This window comes from Arachis stenosperma, chromosome 6 (assembly GCF_014773155.1).
Source record: "Arachis stenosperma cultivar V10309 chromosome 6, arast.V10309.gnm1.PFL2, whole genome shotgun sequence".
NCBI classification, from domain to species: Eukaryota; Viridiplantae; Streptophyta; class Magnoliopsida; order Fabales; family Fabaceae; genus Arachis; species Arachis stenosperma.
In genome coordinates this window covers 123,439,532-123,459,808 of record NC_080382.1, presented here as the reverse complement: position 1 = coordinate 123,459,808, position 20,277 = coordinate 123,439,532, and the positions used below count along the sequence as shown (strand labels likewise).

Sequence of the window (20,277 nt, the reverse complement as noted above, 5' to 3'; positions counted from 1 at the left end):
TAACTTGCCAAAATAGCATGATTCAATACACAAGAAAAACCTACAATATCCCTTTCTCTATCATGATTTCAATACTTCATCTCTCAAGCAACAGATACATAAAAAGCAACAAATACAGCACATATAATTACAGTAATACACCAAGCTAATGGGTTCTTCTTCTCTAAAGCAACAATCTTCTCTTCCAAAACAGCCATTCTATGATCTAATTCCTCTTCCTCTTCTACATCTTCAACATGTTTCCTGTCATTGATGCAACAATTGCTTCCTATTCTGGCAAGATGCTCATCGACCCAAACAAAAAATTTGCAATGACCTTCCTTTCCCTGTCAAAATTCCCAAAATCAGATAGTATCTGCAACCATCTCACATCAAACCAAAGCCAAAATTCTTTAACTTACCTTATAGAATGGACAACCAAGAAGATTCTGTTAGGGTTGCTAACGGTCTTCGACATATACATTATTGCATAGACTCCGCAGAAACACCTCGGGGCGACGACGTCATTTCCATCTCCAGCATGAAGTGCAAATGGAACTGAGCTTGAACCAGACTTTTCTTGTCTAACCCCACTTACGCTTCTTCTTGAGGTTGATGATGCCCCCTTCATAGCCATTGTTAACATACGTGGAACTCTTCTCCTCACCACCAGCCACCAGCCTGAACGAAGAACCCAAACGAATTTCAGGATTAGGACAGCGATCTAAACGACGTTGTTCTGAGCTCTAGGGACTTATTTGTCCACTTTCCAAATGCTCCATCTCCCTAACGTGCCACGTGAGTAGCCGTCATGCCAGGTAAGCAGAAGGGGAGCCACGTCGGACTTTTCCGTTGGATCTAACGGTGGCTTTTTGACAGAGGGACTGATTCGTCCTGATTTTAAGGAGCTCAGGGATTTAAAAATATTTTCTAATGGTCAGAAACAAAAATGTCCGCAGGGTAAAAGGTTAAGGACCTATTTGTTCTTTTTTTTTTTATATATATAGTATTCCTTGGAGTATCCGATTTATTTGTGATGTGATATTAAAAGTTAAAGTTACATAGTTTCAAGACTCACGTAGCTTTGAATCCAGAAGTTATAGTCGCTTGCATAAAACAAATGAAAATGTCGTGGTGTTGATTTAAAAAAATGCATGGTTGCAATAAACACAAAACGTGTGCGCGAGCACACACACTACTCCTTGACAAATGGAGAAGTGCTATTCATGGATGGTTCTTGGTCAACGTGCTTCAAGAATCTGAAACTACAAGATACAAAAGATAATTGGGAGAACTCTCAACTCTCCTATTCCTTTCTTGATTGTCCAATTGCCTAAATCCCTTTCTCTCCAAATTTACATGCTAACTGAATCCAGTTCCTAACCATGTACCTCAACAATGATCCAAACCTTTCCATTCCATAATTTTCTACACTGAGATGGAATTGGCCCATTGATTTCAAAAAGTTCAATCTTTCTGAAACTCCCATGCTGATTTAGAGCTTCCCTTCATGTTTCTTCACGGTTTACCCAACCTTCAAATCAACTAGATTTTTGTCCTCCATTATTTGTCAACTTCATGCACCAAAACTCCTGATGTGATTCATCTTCCATGTTGCCAAGATCTGTTCTAACCCTCCCCTCATCATCCTGAGATTGGGAGCTCCAGTATCTAGAACTGGTTCTCGATAAAGAGAACCCACATGGAGAGTCAAATAGAAGTGTTTAGTGAACAGTGGTTCTTGGTGTGAGCAAAAGACCCGAAACTACGAATACAGAGGGTATTTGAGAGGCCTATCAACTGGCTAGCTCTTTTTACCTTCCAACTTATATACTAACTAACTCCAAAGTGCAAACTTATCAAAGGCCTTTTTCTTCAGCGGCCTATTTCTGGCTGTAGCAGTCAATGTCAATGAGGAGAAAACTAGAAAACTAAATAAAGAACCATAGAGTGTTGAGTAGAATATATTCCCAAAAAGATTAATTGAACAGACTAAACTGAGAAGAAAATAACACTGAAAGATATAAGCACCAGAGTAAATCCATCATTAGCATCATAAACTGAGCCATAAATGATAAAGGTACACTTTACCTTAAGTACTATTCAGCACACCATAAAGGATAAAAAATTGTTACATGCTAATAGTTGTCAGTCAGAGAAATTGGTGCCAGTTTCTTCCGGGAATATTGACAAAAAGTGCTGCTATATGTGAAGTTTCTTGTATTAATGAATTGAATATGGGTAATTACTGATTACATTAGGTATTGAACATATCATCAAGTTTTTAAGGAAGATCCATCAAGTGTGGATCGGGTGTGCATTGCATAAATAGGTTGCACTTGTAAACAAAGTTAGGACTAAATGGTTAGAAACTAACTACAAATTGGGATAAAGACATATCTCTTGAAGCAGCAACATTCTAGCCTTATTAACAGCATTGAAGCAGAGATATATCTGTACCTCGAGTTCCGAAAGCAGCGGTTCAAAACTCTGCTGGTTCTTGCGGAGCTGCTTCAGAACCTCCTGAATGGGATGCCTCTCCCTCCCCCGGTTCAGCGCGAACTGAATCAGCACCCGGTCTCCCTCCACCGCAGTTTGCAACCGATCAACAAGGCTATTCACAGTGTCAATGTCATTCATCACAAGAGTACCCTTTGATGCAGCATTCAGCTGATTCAACCTTGTAAGTTCCTTCTTTACCTTCTTCTTTGGAAGACACGAGCCGCCGCAGGCAGCAACCGCAGCAAAGCCTGCGACGGCATGCGCAGTGACCAGCACGGCCGAGATCACTGCTCCCACGGCGGTTACAACTAAACAGGCCAGACAACTCGTGTGGAACCGTTTGAGGAGGCGAATCCTCGCATAGCACCGCAAGCGCCGGCGTTCAATCTCGAGCTTGAGGCCGGATAAGCTGTCACGGACGTCGGAGAAGTTGTGCGGGAAGACGAACGGGTTTTCCTGGCTGTCGAATTGGACGAAGAGATCGAAAGCGCGGTCGCAGAGATGGCGGTTGAAGGAACCGGAAGCGTCGTCGGGGAGAACGGCGATGAGTTCGTGGAGCGGCTTGTATATGTCGCGTGCGCGGCGGACGCTGCGGTGAAGGAGGAGGTAGATTCCGCAGGTTTTCTCGCTATGGTCGAAGTAATCGGAGGCGAGTCTAGTGAGTGTGGCGGCGCCGCGGCGGGATTCGGCGTTAGCGAGAGCCTCCCGGATGCTCTGTCGATCGGGACGGAGCGCGTGGGCGAGCACGTGGCGGTGATGCGAGTCTTCTTTGTCCTCTTCGTCAATGACCTCAACCTCATGGATTTGTTGGTGCAGGTGTAGGTGGTCCTGCAGGGGAGCTTGGATCACGGAACGAATCTCGTTGTAGGAGTTGGCCTGAACGGCGTCGTCGTATGCGCGAGCAATGTTAGGGCCTGGCGAGGAAGCAGTGCTTGAATTTTCGGTGGAGTTGCCTGTGAAGTGGAATTGAAGGGAGTAAGAAAGAGAAAGTTTGAGACAAGGGTTTGTGAGTTTTGGAGTAGTAATTGGTGTTAGTTGTTACCTTGGGAATTGGGAGGAGCAGGAGCAGGAGACAGAGGGAGAGTGGGAGCTGAAGTAGAAGCGTGTTGCGGAAGAGATTTTGAGGAGAGCCATTGAAGCATTCTCGTGCGACAGTGCCGCCGCAGGGTCAACGAAGAGTAAGGGAGATCCAAGTGCGCCTTTGCGAGTGTTTCTGGCCGCCGGATGTGGCGCACTGAAGGACAGAAGTATAAGGCGGTCTAAGACCATCTCCAACAAAGAACTCATTCCAATTTTTGTTTATGGCTTATTTGTCCTAAAAAAGTAACTCCACATTAATTTTTGCGTTATAAACAATAAATAAGAACTCAAAACATCTCTCTTTTTTATTAAGAAAAACTAATTTTAGTTCATGTTGTAGTCCCACTTAATTAATTAATTAAAATACTTGAAATTAATATAATTAATTTTTTTCAATAATGTAATTTAAATATTTAAATTTAAAAATAATTCACTATTAAAAGATATTAATATTAAATAAATTTATATATAACAATAATATACAATATATAATTCAGGGTTACACTAATTTGTAAAATTACTTAATACAAAGAAAAACATAATTAAACTCTATAGTTGACGACAAGCATTGTGAAATTGTCATATGTGTTCAATCAAGTCCTCTTTCAATTGTCTATGATGCTGCCTATTTCGAAGTTGGGCATTTCTTTGGAGAAATTGATGGTATGGTGCAAAATTTTCTTCTCTCAGCTGAGGTTGTGATAAGCCATTTTCAACATTATCATACTCTAAGCCTTGAGCAAAATTTCCTGCATAAGTGTTTCTTTCATCCTCAACAATCATATTATGCAATATAATACAAGCTTTCATTATGCTGACAAGCTTCTTCTTTTCCCAAAAATGAGCTGGACCACGTATAATTGCAAAGTGTACTTACAACACTCCGAATGTTCGTTCCACATCTTTTCTTTGCCCTTCTTGGTATTGTGCAAATAACTTACATTTCTCCCCTTGTGGCTTTGAGATTGATTTGACAAATGTGACCCATTCAGGATAAATACCATCTGCTATAGAGTAACAAAATATTAATTTATTAATAATAACGGTAACATAATAACGGCTAGTTTCTAATGGCTAATTTTACAACGGCTAATTTCTAACGGCTAATTTTACAACGGCTAGTTTTACAATGGTTAATTTAATATAATAATATAAATATAAATAATATTTAATATTAATTATGATATAAATAATTAATATAAATTATTAATTAAATAAAAATTTAATTATTTAATCTAATTAATTATTATAATTATTAATAAATTAATTATAATTTAATTACTTAATTAATTATTATTTAAATAATTAATATAAATTATTAATTAAATAAAATTATAATTATTTAATTTAATTAATTATTATAATTATTATTAAAATTGAATATTATTTAATTATTTAATATAATTATTTATTTAATTATAATTTCATATAATTATTTATTTAAAAGGTAGCAAGTTACTATTGGTTGTCCATGAGTCTCTCTGAGCAGGGTCTCTGAGCAGGGACTCCTCTACCTTAAACTACGTGAGGAAACTCGTTTCTCTACTTCTTCAACGGGTGGAACCAAAATTTGTCAGAAAAAAAAATGGGACCTCACCCGTTGGAGTTGCTCTAAGTACTTTTACCATTTTAGTCCCTTCGTATCTAAAGGGTAGACAATAAAAAATGCCATTGAATTTTATTATCAATAAAAATATTTTTAAATAATTTAAAAGTACGATAAAAATATTTAATATTAAGTATATATTTTTAAAAAATATTTTAGAGATTAAATTTTGATATAATATTTTAAAAGCATAATTAAAAAATGAGATATTTTTATCTTTAAATATATTTTTTGTGATTTTTTTCGACAACTAATAATACTTTTAAAAAATCATAAAAAATATATAATTATCGAAAAATTATCAAATTTTAAAAATAAAAATATCTCAATTTTTTTTAATCATACTTACAAAAAACCTTATGAAAACTCAATCTCTAAAATATATTTTGAGAAATACATATTCAATTTTAAATATTTTTGTCGCATTTTTAAATTATTTGAGGATATCTTTGTCAATAAAAAAGTTTGAGTGCATTTTTGTCAGTGAAAAAATTATTCGAGTGTATTTTTTGTAGTTTACCTTATTTAAAATTTTGATTATGTTACGTGTACACTAAAATCAGCCACCAAAGTTAGCTATTAATATAAAAAAATATGTTAGAATATAAATACATATTGAAAATAAATTAAATAACACATATATTTATACACAAATACATTGATGACTAATTTTCGTAGCTGATTTTGGTATATGAATAGCATTTTTTTTAAAATTTACTATATTGGTTCCGAGATTTATTGGTCTTGAATTTCTTTCGGCGTTGAGTTAACAAATTGAATGCTGAGTTAGTTCTGACTTACTACGCTATACACAGGATAAAATGACGTCGTTTAATTTTGACGCTTAAACAAGACAAAAATAAGGTTGATTTGTAAAATGAGGGGAGATAAAACGGTTTTTATATCATATAAATTCTTCTTGGTCTTCTCATTTTTTTCTTGTTTAATCGTCAAAACAAAATAACATAATTTCAGAATTCTATAGAAAATACTATTCAAAATAAAAAAATACATTTTTTTATCCCAAATTTTAGCATAAAAATGAGTTTGATTTATCAATTTATATTGATTGGATCATTACTAAAAAGAATATTCAAATACAAAATTCAACTTCTATATAACATCCACAAAGTAAATAAAGATCTTAAAAAGATCAAACAAAAAATCTCTTCTTCCTTTGTAAAGAATTCTTTTGATAATTTTCTGAATCTAATCTTTTCAAAAAAGTACTTAAAGTCCTCTTGAATTTATGAGCCAAAGTTTTAATACACAAAAGTCAAATTATATATTTATTCGATGCAAATTTTTTTGAGGATCCATTATAACAATAAAAAAAATTTTTACATATCTGTAAATATTGGTCAATTATATCAAAATTAGATTCCAAACATTCATGATTTGGATGTGTATTAGTCGAATTACTTATTTTTCGGTCTATTAGGTAGTATTTGGTAAGGGGTATTGAGACTAGGAGACTGGAATTTAACATTGTGTTTGGTGGTTAGAGACTGGAACGAAAATGTCAGTTTTCGTCTTTAAAATTTCAATCCTTTCAATACCTCCAAAAAGTAGAAAGAGATTAAATTTTTGGGATGGAGACTGAAACTTTAATAACTTTTTTTCTCAAATGTCCTCAATCAAAATTTTATATTCTAAATCTACCATTCCCAACCTCTCCATTACCAAGCCCTCACCTCTCACTCCAACCCACCCTACCTTTCACTCCACCACCACATCTTTGTCATAACAAATTTTACCACCATGGATAACAATAATACAAAAAAAGACAATCTCATTAATATATGTCAAAATCAGATTCAACAATCTCATCACATAAAAAAATTCAAAATCAAAATAAAAAAGAGAAGGGAGGATGGGACGGTGCAACGAACAAAGGCAGGACGACGGTAAGGACGGCACGAAACTAAAACTCGAGAGAGCGCGCAGCACAATAGACCTGAACACTACAGCATGGCGGCATTGGCGGGGCAGAGAGAGAGAGAGAGAGAGAGAGAGAGAGAGAGAGAGAGAGGGGATGATGGTTGGCTATTTTAATAGGCATGGGTTATGCTAATAGCGGTGGGTTGAACGGAGGTTGCACAGAATGGGAGATTGGGAGGCATGCACAGATCGAGGCTTCGAGCAAAGGGGAAGTGAGAAAGGAGGTTGATCAGACTCATTACTGGGAGGGGGTTATGATTTTATAGTGGGGGTATTTTAGTAATTTTAAATATTTCAGTCTCTACTTTTATTTTAAACTAAACAGGATACTAAGACATAACTCAGTTCTATACACTTTACACCAAACACAATACAGAAACTTATTTTAGTCTTTATCTCACCGTCTCTGTCTCTATTCCAAACATAGCCTTAGTGAACTATCTCTCTAAGAATTGTGAAAGATATTCCACTAGAAATATTTTTATTATTGCTTCAACTCATATTCTCCAAAAAATGGATCCCGTTCTAATATCTCCAAATAAATTAAATATATGCAACTATGCATTAAGATTAAGATATGAAGGCTTATTCCATAACGACAAAAGCACTTTTTCATATACTAGAGAATTTTACTTAAAAAAAATGTTCCATACTAATAAACTCGGGTGCATAATCATAACTATGGATTCTAATGTACGAGATCTTTTAGCATTTATCAATAAATTTTTTTTATATCTAACATATAATGAATGAAAAGATCCTTGAAGAATGATAAGATAGACAAAAAATTATTTAAAAAGACTTCTTCAAGATGTTCTATTTTTGTATAGAAGTAGATTCACTTAACAAGAACGCTAAAAGAGTTTAATCGTAAAAAAGAATATTTTTACGTAAAAAAAAAAGATAGATTTGCGTTCACATACATAAAAATTATATAGGGACAAGAAAAATCTTGGATTACTTTTTGAAAAAGTATAAATAAGTTTTTATTGCTTAGTAATAAGGCTATTCTAATTACAATATTCATAAAGAAACAATCTTAATAAATGGTATGCACTTTCGTATACTAGCCAAAGTATTACATTTGTCTGGTGAAAATCATATTCATTCCGATACAGTAGTAAGTAAACTTGAAGGGAAAAGAGATATTAATTTAGGTTTTGTTGATTTATTACATGATAATTTTATTGAAAAAGATCGAAGTCGTGGTATTTATTTCACTCACTCAGGATTGAATTTTTCTACCAGGTGTTCTTTCCATTGTTTCGGAAGTATTCACCTTTGGCATATGCCGACTCTGACTGAAATCTTTGGAGATGATTCTGTACTCCGATTTAGTGGTGGAACCTTAAGACATCCTTGGAGAAATACATCAGGTGTCATAGCTAATCGAGTAGCTCTCGAAGAGAAATGAAATCATCCGTGAGATGAATAAATGGAGTTTTGAATAGTCAGAGTTAACTCAGCACTTTATTCGCTGACTCACTACTAGAAAGAGTCCCAAGACCAATATAGTGATTATAACTGAATCTTGAAGACTAATATAATAAATTTTGGATTTATAAAACTAAAATAGTGAAGACCTCGACTTAGTTTGATTTTTGAGTCTTCACTTTTGACTAAGTATCTTGACTCTTCATGAATTTTTAGATAGATAATTAGTTTGATAGTTTAATTTTTAACCTTTTAGTTTGATTATTGAGTTTTATAATTTTAAATGAACTTGATTATTTTGACATTAGTTTAATTAACAGAATATTTATGTATATAACTGTCCTTATAAGGACATGGATTTTTAATTTTTAAAATAATATTATCGACTCCAACATATGTTTTTTTTTTGGGATAAGTACTATTTTTGGTTTATGAGATTTGGGTTCAAAATCCTTCCAAGCTTTTTGTTGATTTGAAATGGTCCTCAACATCCCATTTAGTATTAAACCTTCAACTCTAAACTCCAAACTTTAAAGATCAAATAAAAACTAATTCCTTTTTTTCTAATTTTTATTGTTGGTCTTGACTTTACATGTGCTCACAAACACAAAAGAATATGAAGATGTAATTCTTCTTTTGGGCCTCGGCCCGAACAAAAACGAATTAAAGAGAGTTTATTCGTCCATAGCAAAAAGATACAGTTTGATAACCACATCCACGACGACAAAATAAATAAAAAAGAATAACCATACAACCCAATCTTCACTGTCATATTAACAACAAATAATAGTTTACAAGATATCTCATACATTTATGAAGATAAAAAAAATTAATAATAATAAGGGGAGAAAGAAAAAACAAAGAATACAACTGTTCATTTACCCAGGAAAAAAACAACGGGGAAGAGGGAATACAGCTGTTCTTTATACACTTATGAAGCAGCTGGTCCTATTTTCTGAAGCTATTCACGTGGGAGAAAAATAATAATAATAATCATAATAATGAGAAAGCAAATATGTAATAATTCACAAAAATATAATAGTAATAATAATAACAATGCAATTTTGTGACAACAAATACCTTCTTTTATTTTCTTATTTTTTATTTTTATGTTGTTGTTGGTCTGAATAATTGGCTTCCAAGGGTAACTGTTGGGGTGGCTTCACCCATGATTGTTGTCAAGTTCACTTCTTTCTCAAGTATTCTGTCAAGTTCCATCACCACATAACTCATGCCTGGTCTTCTCTCACTTGAAGATTCTAAACACCTTGTCATCAGCATTATGAATTCTTCCATTCCTTCAGCAGTGAAAGTGCTTCCCAATCTTTGATCAATTATGTTAGACATCATGCCATGGTCTTCATTATTTTGCACCTTTATTATTATAACATATATTGATTAACAAGGAACATAAATCTATCACCATGTTATTCTTGGTTTAGTGCAAATGAAATGTCATTCTATCAATAAACTAAGCACAATCCACATAAATACTTTGTAAATGTACAATAATTTCTCAGTAGAAACTCGTATGCAATTGTCTTTGTTTGAAGTTGATAATTAAGAATAGTTGGATGACAATTTAGTCAAATCACTTGGCGGTTCTCAATTATCAACCCAATTTCTCTACTCTTCTTCACCATTAGATGGGGTGTGAGACTCGAATCAAGTGGATCCCACACGACTCATCTAATGGTGGATAGAGGTGAGTTACCCTAGCGTGCAAGAAATCGTGATTACAGAAAACATATCTTGCGAAACCATGTGATAAGACACATTGCACGTTTATGTTACTTTACTTCCCAACCCTACATGCCATATGTTATGTTTGAAGTAATTTCACATACCCATTCAACTAGATTGTAGCTGGAGTCCAGAGATGCTGATTCTGTTGCTTCCTTCCCACTCAACAATTCCAGCAAAAATACTCCAAAGCTGTATACATCGCTCTTTTCCGAAAACCGTCTGAATTCTCTCACCCTGCAGTTAATGGTGCGCATTTGTCAAGAAAGTAAGAACAAAGGAAAAGCTTGCAACCAGAGGAATGGAACACCTCGTGTGAAAAAATTTTACAAAACCTAGTTATGCGGGATATTTAAGCGTTGATTATGCCAATAGTGCCTAGACAAACACATTAGAGGAGAATATCAATGGCGAAAATTCACACGGGAACATTTCATGTTGTGAGAGGATCCATTCCAATATAAGCAGAGTAGACAAGTAATATATGAGCCATACTCGGGTGCAAGAAATATCTCATCTGCGGCTACTAGAGAGGATGGTCCTGCAATCTCAACTCTCCCCAAAAAATTACGAAGTCCTGCGTCGGCAACCTTAGCAATGAAGTTTTCGTCGACAAGTACATTCGCTGTTTTGAAATCCTTGTGCACCAAACGGGGGCTCAAGGAGTGAAGATGAGCCAAACCTGCACAAGAATAGGAGATGAATGAGGCTTCGAAAATTAGAAACAAGTTCCTCGGAGATTTTATATGCATATAGAAGGTATTATAGTATACCAAGTTTTAGGATGGCTTACAAAAGGAATGTGTGGGGATCCATTAAGATACTTGGGGTGTATTTTATCTAAAAGAGAAGAAAACTGATACCAGGAAAGCCACAAATGCTCACTGATTTTGCAAAGGATCACCTTTAGCTGCACCTTGAGCTATTGAAAGTCTATGCTTGAATTCTAGCTTCTCTCGCGATTGTTGATTGGCGCCTACAAAGGAAAATTCGACATCACAAGAAAGGACTCGCACTCAAATTAGCTTAATCAAGACAACAATTTATTAAGATATCTTATATGCAATTGATTTTGATGTAGAATATTTATGTTTGGCAGTTTCGAGAAAAGTGATTCTGAAAGAAACTAAACATGATTAAAATGGACAGAATCAACTCCCGTGGAGGGAAATACGATTCTAGACCTCTCAAACAGTTTTCTAAGATACATGAAGAATCTATGAATAAAGCTTTCGGAGAAACAAATGGAGAGACTGTATAAGAATTTACCATACAAGTGACTGGAGACGCTTCCATTAGGCACATATTCGTATATAAGAAACTGCAGGTTGTTTTCCTGGCAGTAGCCTAAAAGAGTTACGAGATTCCGATGGTGAATCGATGAGAGATAGCGTACCTGAAGTAAAACTCAGTCCTGTTAGATCAAAACAAGAGAATGAATCATACGAGTAGATACCTTCATTCATCCTAAACTAGATAGTAAACGAGTTTAATCGCTATCCACTTGTGCTAAAAATGCAATAGTTTTATACTGGCTTCGAATTTTTAAGATAGCTGATCCTGACACTTGGAAAGAGCTATAAGGAAATATCATAGACTAATTATGCTTACATTTTCTTTTTTCAATAGAACTAATTAGTAATTATGCTTGCATATATTTTAGAAAACAAAAAAGACTTCAATGAATATAAAAGGTTGTAGTAAAGTAAAGTGAATAAATAGGGAAAAGAAAAACTTTCTTCATAACTACCACCTGAAACTAACTGGCAATTCCTAACAGAACAAGGAATTTGGAAAATGTATTTCATTACTTCAACCAAACTTATAGAGCAGGAAACTGAGCATTACCTCATCTACAAACTCCTGACTCGCGAGTCCACGCCTCTTCTTGATTGCTACAATCATACCATCTTGAAGCAAACCCTTATAAACCTCCCCGAATTTCCCTTCTCCAATCAAATTCTTGTCACTGAAACTCTTTGTAGCCCCAGATAGTTCCTCCATCTCAAAACGCCTAGTATCTCGTATCGACAACTCAATCGTGCCATGTCGTCCTACTGCATGCAATTGAATTCCTTCACATCACTACAAGAAACCTCGAAAAACAAATCTTTCGTATCTAACTACCGAATTAACCAGCACAACCGTGCCTGTTAAGCCACCTTTCTATTTTCTCGGCACGAGTAAGAACATCTTACCTTGGGAAGGATCAGAGGATCCTGTCTCTGAAGTTCTCGAAACGCTTCTCTTGCGAAAAATACAAAACCATATGAGTATTATAACAATCCCTGCCAATGCCACGGCTCCTGCAGCTCCTCCTAATAATGCTGCAAGAGAACTTGACATCTGGAAAAAAACACACTTCACTTTCTCTGTACAAATTTATGTGAACTATTATTATACATTGAACCTGGAACCACAAAAGAGAAGCAACAAAATAAGAAAAGAATCACAATCTATGCAAATATGAACATAATGTACCTTAGAACAAGGGAAAATACTCTTCCTCTATGCATTAAAAGCAAGCTAAGATAGTAGCTATATGATAATGAAGAGAATTTTGGAATTTTGAGACAGAATGCAAAGGAGATGGCTTTGCAAAAGGCATGCATGTGAAAGAAACAAAATAACATTGAATACTACAACAATGATAATTATAATTATAATAATAATATACTAGGTCAAAAAGAAGAGTACATAATTAATGCGGGTGCTAATGAAAGAAGAAATTAATTAAAGTACTTCAAAGACAATCACAGCAACATCAAAATGCTAAAACAATGTTTGGGATCCCCAGCAAGAATGCATGTATGAAATGAATGAATGTATGTAAGTTTCAGAAAGTCATGCAGAGTGATAGAATTGGATCTTGCACATTAATTAACATTGCATCAATTCTTTCACATAGTTTCAAATAAAAAGAAGAAAATAGAATAAAGTGGTTTACTTTTTGTAAAATCTACAGAGGACAATATCACGAGATAAATAAATAAATAATAATAATAATAATAAGAATAATAATAATGAGGCAGGATCTCTGAGAAAGCCAGAGCTTCATTTACCAATGACACCAAACAACTTTGAAAGGGTATAACAAGAACAATGCCAGTTCACGGAAATCAAGATTGACCCAATATCCCTCCTCTTCTCCCTTCTTCATATGAACAATCACAACCAGAACCACAGCCACAGCCTCACAAGAACCAAATCATGTTTCAACAAAAGAGAGACAGCAACATAGGGAAGCAAATTTGGAAAGTTTTGGGTATTTTTGTTCTTCTGGGGTGGCATCAAAATCAACCACAACCCCCAAAAACCCACCCTTTAGATCAGAACTCTTCCAAGTCGTCCAAGACCAAAGGCATGGAAAGAAAGAAAGAAAGAAAGAAAGAAAAGAGAAAAGAAAGTGCCACTCTGTAATCAAGAATTACACACACACACACAATCTCACACAAATTTCTTCTTTTTTTTTTCTTTTTTTGCATTCTATTTGTATGAGAAGTGTAGTATGAGTATCATGATGGTTGGATAGTGGATACAGACAATGCCGACAGAAAGTGACCTTGCGCCGACAGACACAACACACTATCAGACACAACACAACACACACATTACATTAGTATCAGGTTTTTATTACCATGCCTCTCTACCAAACACGCCCATTTCTCTTCAATTCAAAACAAAAAAATAAATAAATAAAAGGGAAGAGGTGGGGGTGGGGGTATGATTCAGTTATTTATATTTGTGCTGTGAGATATGTACAAGAAACAAACAAACCCACGAAAAGAAGAATTATTATTAAGGGTTTTGTTTTCTGATATTAGTTTGAGCCATGGCTGGGTTCCATTACTGAAGGGGAATTCAATGCAAGCAATAGTATGGTAGGGTGGTAACTAATTTTAGCAAAACAAGTCAACAACGACACTCAATGAGTGAATCAATCGAAAGACCATATGCAGTTGGAGAGAGAGAGAGAAAGAGAGAGAAAGAGAAAGGGAGGGCAGGGACTAAGGATAAAAAAAAAAAAGAGCAAAACAGATAAATATGTTTTTGTGCCGGTCATAATTATGTTTTTGGTGTTGAATTTGTTTTTCAACGGTGTTAAGAAACGAAAACAATATTGGATGACCAAATCATTTTTAAATTAAATTAATTAAATTAATAATTAATAAATTTTAATTGAAAAAAAAGTATGAGAAGAGAAAAATTTAATTATAAATATAATTTATTCACCTAACATATTTTAAAATTAAATTAGTCATTGTTTAATTATTTGTATATAAATATATATCAAAATATATTGAGGTATGAACACATAGTTTTATTTATAATTAAATTTTAAAGATGATATAATCAAATTCTAAATAACATATAACTAAAAAAAGGTAAATAATAATTTGATACCCAAAAGATTTTGATATTAACAAAATAGTACTTGAATAATGTTATCAATAAAATAATCTTTAAAAAATTTTAAAAATTGACAACCGTATCCCTGAATTCGCAGGAGCACATCTCTAATGAAAAGAATGCCGAAGTGGTCATTGTATTTTGATGATATGACATATTTCTTTAGCTAATTACTGAGTTATCTTTTATAATTAATTTTTAACAATTATAAGAAAAAATTTCCTAATTCTATTGTCCTAGGTCTTCTCCTCTCATTGCAATGCTCTTCTTTCATCACTGCTTTCCCTCTCACTCTCATTGAAAAATATGCCTCTACCTCTCTTCTCATTGTCATCTGTCATCCTCCTCCGTTTTCACCACCAAGCTCCTTTTCTCTTACTGTTTTTCTCTCTCACTTTCAAGGTCACCCTAGAATTGTGGTCACATGCCTGAGACCCAGCCTAAGAAGAACGTCGTCATCGTGCGTCTGACCCATTCGAGGAGAACGTCATCATTGCGTGCTTAACTCATACTGAAGAGAATCGCCAGAGGCAGAATCGTCGCATCAAAGGAGAATCGTCTTCGTCACCATCCAACAAGATCTTCAGAGGCAGAATCGTCTTTATTGTAGTTTGGTCTCCATCGCCGCCTCGAGTAAGATCGTTCTTCATCATCGTCGTTAGTCTCTTCGTATTTCATTGTTTGAATGTGACAAAATTAAAACTAGTTTGTGCTGAATTTTTATTTATGGAATTGTTGAATGCTGATAAACAGATTTATATTCCTAGGGTTGCTGCTGAAATATTTTTATTGTTCTTCAATTTTTGTTTTTAGTTTCTTTCTTATTTGAGAGTATCATAGATTTGAGGTTGTCGTCTTCTTCAAACTCACTCAAACAAACAGAGCATCATCTTTGACATGCTTCTGAGAGAATAGAACTTGACGTTGATGATATAACAAAAGAGGACAAAGAGGATGGCGCATACGAGGAGAACAATGATGATCAATAAAGTGGGGATGTGATCGTGGTAGAGGATTCAGGATAGATGAACATTCATCTTTAGGATAGAGAATTAGGTTTTTTCTCCCTTCTAATTGTTATAAATTAATTATAAAAGCCAACTCGATAGCTCAATATGCCATATCATTAAAATATGGTGGTCATCTCAGCATCTTTCTCATCAGAGATGTGCTTCGGCGAGTCTAGGAATACACTTGTCAATTTTTAAAATTTTTTAAAGACCATTTTGTCGGTAACATCATTTAGGTACCATTTTGTTAGTGCTTGAATCTTTCGAGTACCGAATTGGTATTTACTTCAAATGAAAATAAAAGTTAAACATTCTACACAGTCATCCAATTATATTGTTTTATCAATGATTATTCATACTTTTAATATAAGAGTAGTTCTGATATGACATTATACAATTGAATACAAGTAATAAAATAACCTAACAATGAATCAAAATCAAATTCTTAAACTAATATTTTGAATATTCTTTCGGTTTTACTACACATTCAATCGTTTTTATCAATCAAGTCCAACCAAATTAGTCAAAACTAACAAAAATCATTCATACAACGTGTGCGTGAATCACACATTTTTTCTTCTTTGTGTTTCTTCTTTATCTTTGAATGCTTATTCGATCCCTCATTATCGTTCTTTCATTGCTGCTATTATTACTGCATTTTTGTATTTTATTTATTCTCCTCCTTCTATTGGTGGTTATTGCAGTATTTTTCATTTCTTTTTTTATGTTTGTTTTTTATTTTTTTTATTATTGTTAAGAGGATGAAACAAGAAAAATTAAAAAAAGATGAAACAAGAAGGAGAAGATGAATTAAAAAAAAGAAGATGAAAAAAAAAGAAGATGATGATGATAAAGAAGAAGAGAAGAATGAGGAAAAATTTTGAATTATGTAGAATTTATTAGAAAAAGGGGTAAGTACGATTTTGGTCCCTAAGGTTTAGTGCCAGAATCGAAATCGTCCCTCTTGTATTTTTGGTATTAAAATCGTCCTTATCGTTTTTTTTCGTATTAAAATCGTCCTTTTTATTTTTTTGGACAAAAATACCCTTCCCCTTTTTCCTTTTTCCTTCCCCCTCCCTCCCACCCCACCTCCAACCCCGGTTCCCCTCCCCCTCCCCGTTCTCCCCTTCCCCTCACCCCCACCTCCACCCCGTTCCCCTTCCCCCCAACCCCACCCCCCCCCGTTTTCCCCCTTCCCCCACCCTGTCTCCCCTCCCCCTCCCCTTCCCCCCTCTCCCTCCCCGTCCCCGTCACCGCCACCGTCTCCCTTCCCCCTCCCCCTCCTCGTTTTCCCCTTCCCCCTCCCCCTGCCCCTCCCTGTCACCGTCTCCCCCTCTCCCTCCCCGTTCTCCCCTTCCCCTCACCCCCACCTCCATCCCGTTCCCCTTCCCCCCCACCCCCACCCCCACCCCCACCCTTCCCCGTTTTTCCCTTCCCCCCACCCCTTCCCCCACCCCGTCTCCCCTCCCCCTCTCCCTCCCCTGTCACCCTGTCACCCCCCCCCTCCCCCTCCCTCCCCTCCCCTCCTCCCCCTTACCCTTTCCTCCCCTCCCCCTCCCGTATTCCCTTCCCCCACCCCCCAATAAATCAACAAGCAGAAACAATAATATTCCACAACAAATTAACAAATCAACAAGCAGAAAATAACAAATCAACAAATCAGAAGAAGAAATCCAGAAATTCACAGAAGAAGCGGGCGGTGCGGCAGCGGGAAGAAGAAGGCGGCGGTGCGCGGCGGGAAGAAGCGGGCGACGGTGCAGTGGCGGGAAGAAGAAGAAGAAGAAGCGGCGGACGGCGGTGCGGCGGCATGGTGTCTCCCTTCTCTCCCCCCTCCACCCTCCCCCACCCCCTTTCTCGGCCCCCCTCCCCCTTTCTTTGTTTCTCTGCCCAGTCCCCACCCACCCCGCCTCTCTGATCCCTTCCTTTCTTTTTTTATTTTATATTTATTTTATTTTAAAATTTTATTTTATTTATTAAAATAGGGGTAGTTTAGGAATTAAGTAAAAAATTTTATTTAAAAGGACGATTTTAATACCAAAAATACAAGAGGGACGATTTCGATTCTGGCACTAAACCTTAGGGACCAAAATCGTACTTATCCCTTAGAAAAATAACACCAACTTTTTTACCTATGACACAATAAATTTTTTAATTTTGACACTAAATTTTTTAACTGTGAAATAAGATCTTGTTAAGAGGGTGAAATAAGAAAAATTGTGATGATGATGAGGAGAGTTTTAATTGTAAAAAATTTATTAGAAAAATGGCACTGAAATTTTTGAATCATACAATAAGTTTCATAATTTTGACACCAAAATTTTTTAATAATGATACAGAAAATTTTTTAACCAATTCTTCTTATCATTGAACTAAATGAGTGGTATTGAACTCATATATAAAAGGTCTAGTTATTTTTGTGTTATTTATAATAAATTAATGTATTTTTTTTTGTTACAAAGCATATTTAAATATAGTTTGTTAGTTGAGTGAATTAAGGTTTTAAATTTGTTTTTCTAAAGATTTTTTGTGTTATTTATAAAAAAATTATGTCATTTTCAAAAGATTATTTGTGTCTTTAACAAAAAATTTCTGTGTCACTTTTTTTTGTCGTTAAATTAGTTGTGTGATATTAAACAAAAAAAGAAAAAGATAATAATAATAATAATAATAATAATAATAATAATAATAATAATAATAAGGAGGAGGAAAAGGACAAAAAAAAAGAAATCAAACAAGATAAAAAAAAGGAGGAAATGTGATAATAATAATAAAGATGGAAAAGGAGAAAGAAGAAAAAAAATGAAAATATAAAAAATACACATATATAAATTTGACTTAATTAAATTTGATTAAAAAAATTAATTGTCTAACATTTCTGTAATTTTTGTATTCAATTTGACAATTCAAATTTTAAATTAGCTTCTCGATTTTTTTTATTTTTATTGTCTTTAGCTTCTCAAATTTTAATAGAATTAAATTGGTCTTTAAATTAATAAACGTGTATTAAATAATCAATTTCAAATTTATAACAAATATTAAATAATGATATGTACATACTAAAAATTAATTATTATATATTTTTGTATAAATATATATTTATAATTTATTAATATATATTTTGTACATATTTTAATTAATATATGTTTTATACATAATACCCATTTAATAATTAACATTTAGTGTACGTCTAATATGATTATTAGTATTGTACTATTTGATCTACACTCAGATACACCTCTGATTCAACCGAAATGTAGAAACTAATTTGGGTCGGACGTAAAATTGAAAAGAAGAAATTGAACATTTATAACCTAATTAAACCCTATAAATAATAATGTTTTTTGATATTATTTCGTGGGCTGTAAAGTAGCATAATTGTTGTCTGGTACCGCAAGACGCAAGTTGAAAATAGGAGGGTGCGTTAATGTTCATAATTCGTTAGTGTTTTTTATTTTATTTTATTTTGTGTAATGTACAGGGCATCTTGGCTGTAATAGATTCGTACCAAGACAACAACCAACAGAGAGAAAAGGAGAGCTATGCATGGTAGCTATGTCTATGAGGGGCAGTATTCTAGTACAAATGTACGAGCTACATAACATGCATTACTTCATTATTTACTACATTGCATGGCTAGTTCGTATATCTTATGTTATGTGAGGATATGCTTGTATTTTTTTTTTTATCTCAAGGTAATTTTTAGTATGAGAAACTAAATTAATTTTTTTGTAAATCTGAATTCTATTTAAAAATTTATCATTAGTCAATAGATTACTGTATATATAAAGTGAGATTCAAATTTATTGGTGTGAATTTAACTACTAACAAACTAGTGAATTGACTACTCGACAAACTCAAGTTACTAAATTTTTTTGAAATAGACAAATATAATGTGTTATTCATTGGTGTGAATAAATTGAGTATTTTTTTAATGCAAAAATAAAAAATTTAAGGTTAGATTTTATAATGAAAATTTACGAATATACAAATCTAATATTCAGATTTATGATCTAAAAAAAATTATAAATACAAATTCAATTCTCAAATTTATTATCTAAAAAAATAAAAAATATTTAAATACAAATATGATTCTTAGATTTTTTTTATTTTAAATTTAATTCTCTAATTTCTTTTACTTCTCTTCTACAATTTTATATTACACTCCTTGTTTCTATGATACAATAAAACACATATTTTTTCTCTAATATTAAAAATAAAAGCGTGGTTATTATATGTGTATCTAATTAAGTATTTATTTGCATAAATATGATGAATATTAGTTAAATTGATGAGCACTTGATGAGCGGGCAAAAAATAATAAGAAAGAATATGAATAGGGTATGCCAGAGAGAGAGAGAGAGAGAGAGAGAGAGAGAGAGAGAGAGATTCAAAGTTGTTGCTTGTTCCTTGTGGGGTTGTTGTACCCCACCAGCCAGCTATGTTGACGTTGCTCCTGCTTAGCATTTTTTATGTATTTGATGTGAATTGTATTAGTAAAAAAAATATTTAGATAAATTTTATTTGATTCACTTTATAAGATTTGTCATTTTGGTTGTTTGTTTCTACATAAAT

At 34.0% G+C, this 20,277-nt stretch overlaps 2 protein-coding genes across 5 annotated transcripts; both read right to left on the bottom strand.

Moving 5' to 3' along the window:
- Nucleotides 1-4: 4 nt before the first annotated feature.
- Nucleotides 5-3,720, bottom strand: LOC130932753 (UPF0496 protein At3g19330-like). Its single transcript, XM_057862162.1, has 3 exons — nt 3,524-3,720; nt 2,440-3,434; nt 5-660 (listed from the first exon to the last, which is right to left on the bottom strand). Exons 1-3 carry the CDS (start codon nt 3,621-3,623, stop codon nt 643-645), a joined length of 1,113 nt encoding a protein of 370 aa, XP_057718145.1. The 5' UTR covers nt 3,624-3,720; the 3' UTR covers nt 5-642.
- Nucleotides 3,721-9,303: 5,583 nt separating this feature from the next.
- LOC130932929 (putative serine/threonine-protein kinase) lies at nt 9,304-14,240 on the bottom strand. 4 transcript variants are annotated; one of them, XM_057862397.1, is made up of 8 exons: nt 13,348-14,240; nt 12,484-12,631; nt 12,134-12,339; nt 11,555-11,681; nt 11,190-11,261; nt 10,781-10,967; nt 10,390-10,522; nt 9,304-9,916 (listed from the first exon to the last, which is right to left on the bottom strand). In XM_057862397.1, exons 2-8 carry the CDS (start codon nt 12,629-12,631, stop codon nt 9,650-9,652), a joined length of 1,140 nt encoding a protein of 379 aa, XP_057718380.1. In that variant the 5' UTR covers nt 13,348-14,240; the 3' UTR covers nt 9,304-9,649. The 4 variants fall into 4 exon arrangements, with proteins under 4 accessions (XP_057718380.1, XP_057718379.1, XP_057718378.1 ...); XM_057862396.1 differs by having other exon boundaries at nt 12,484-12,695; nt 13,348-14,239; XM_057862395.1 differs by having other exon boundaries at nt 12,134-12,342; nt 13,348-14,239.
- Nucleotides 14,241-20,277: the final 6,037 nt, after the last annotated feature.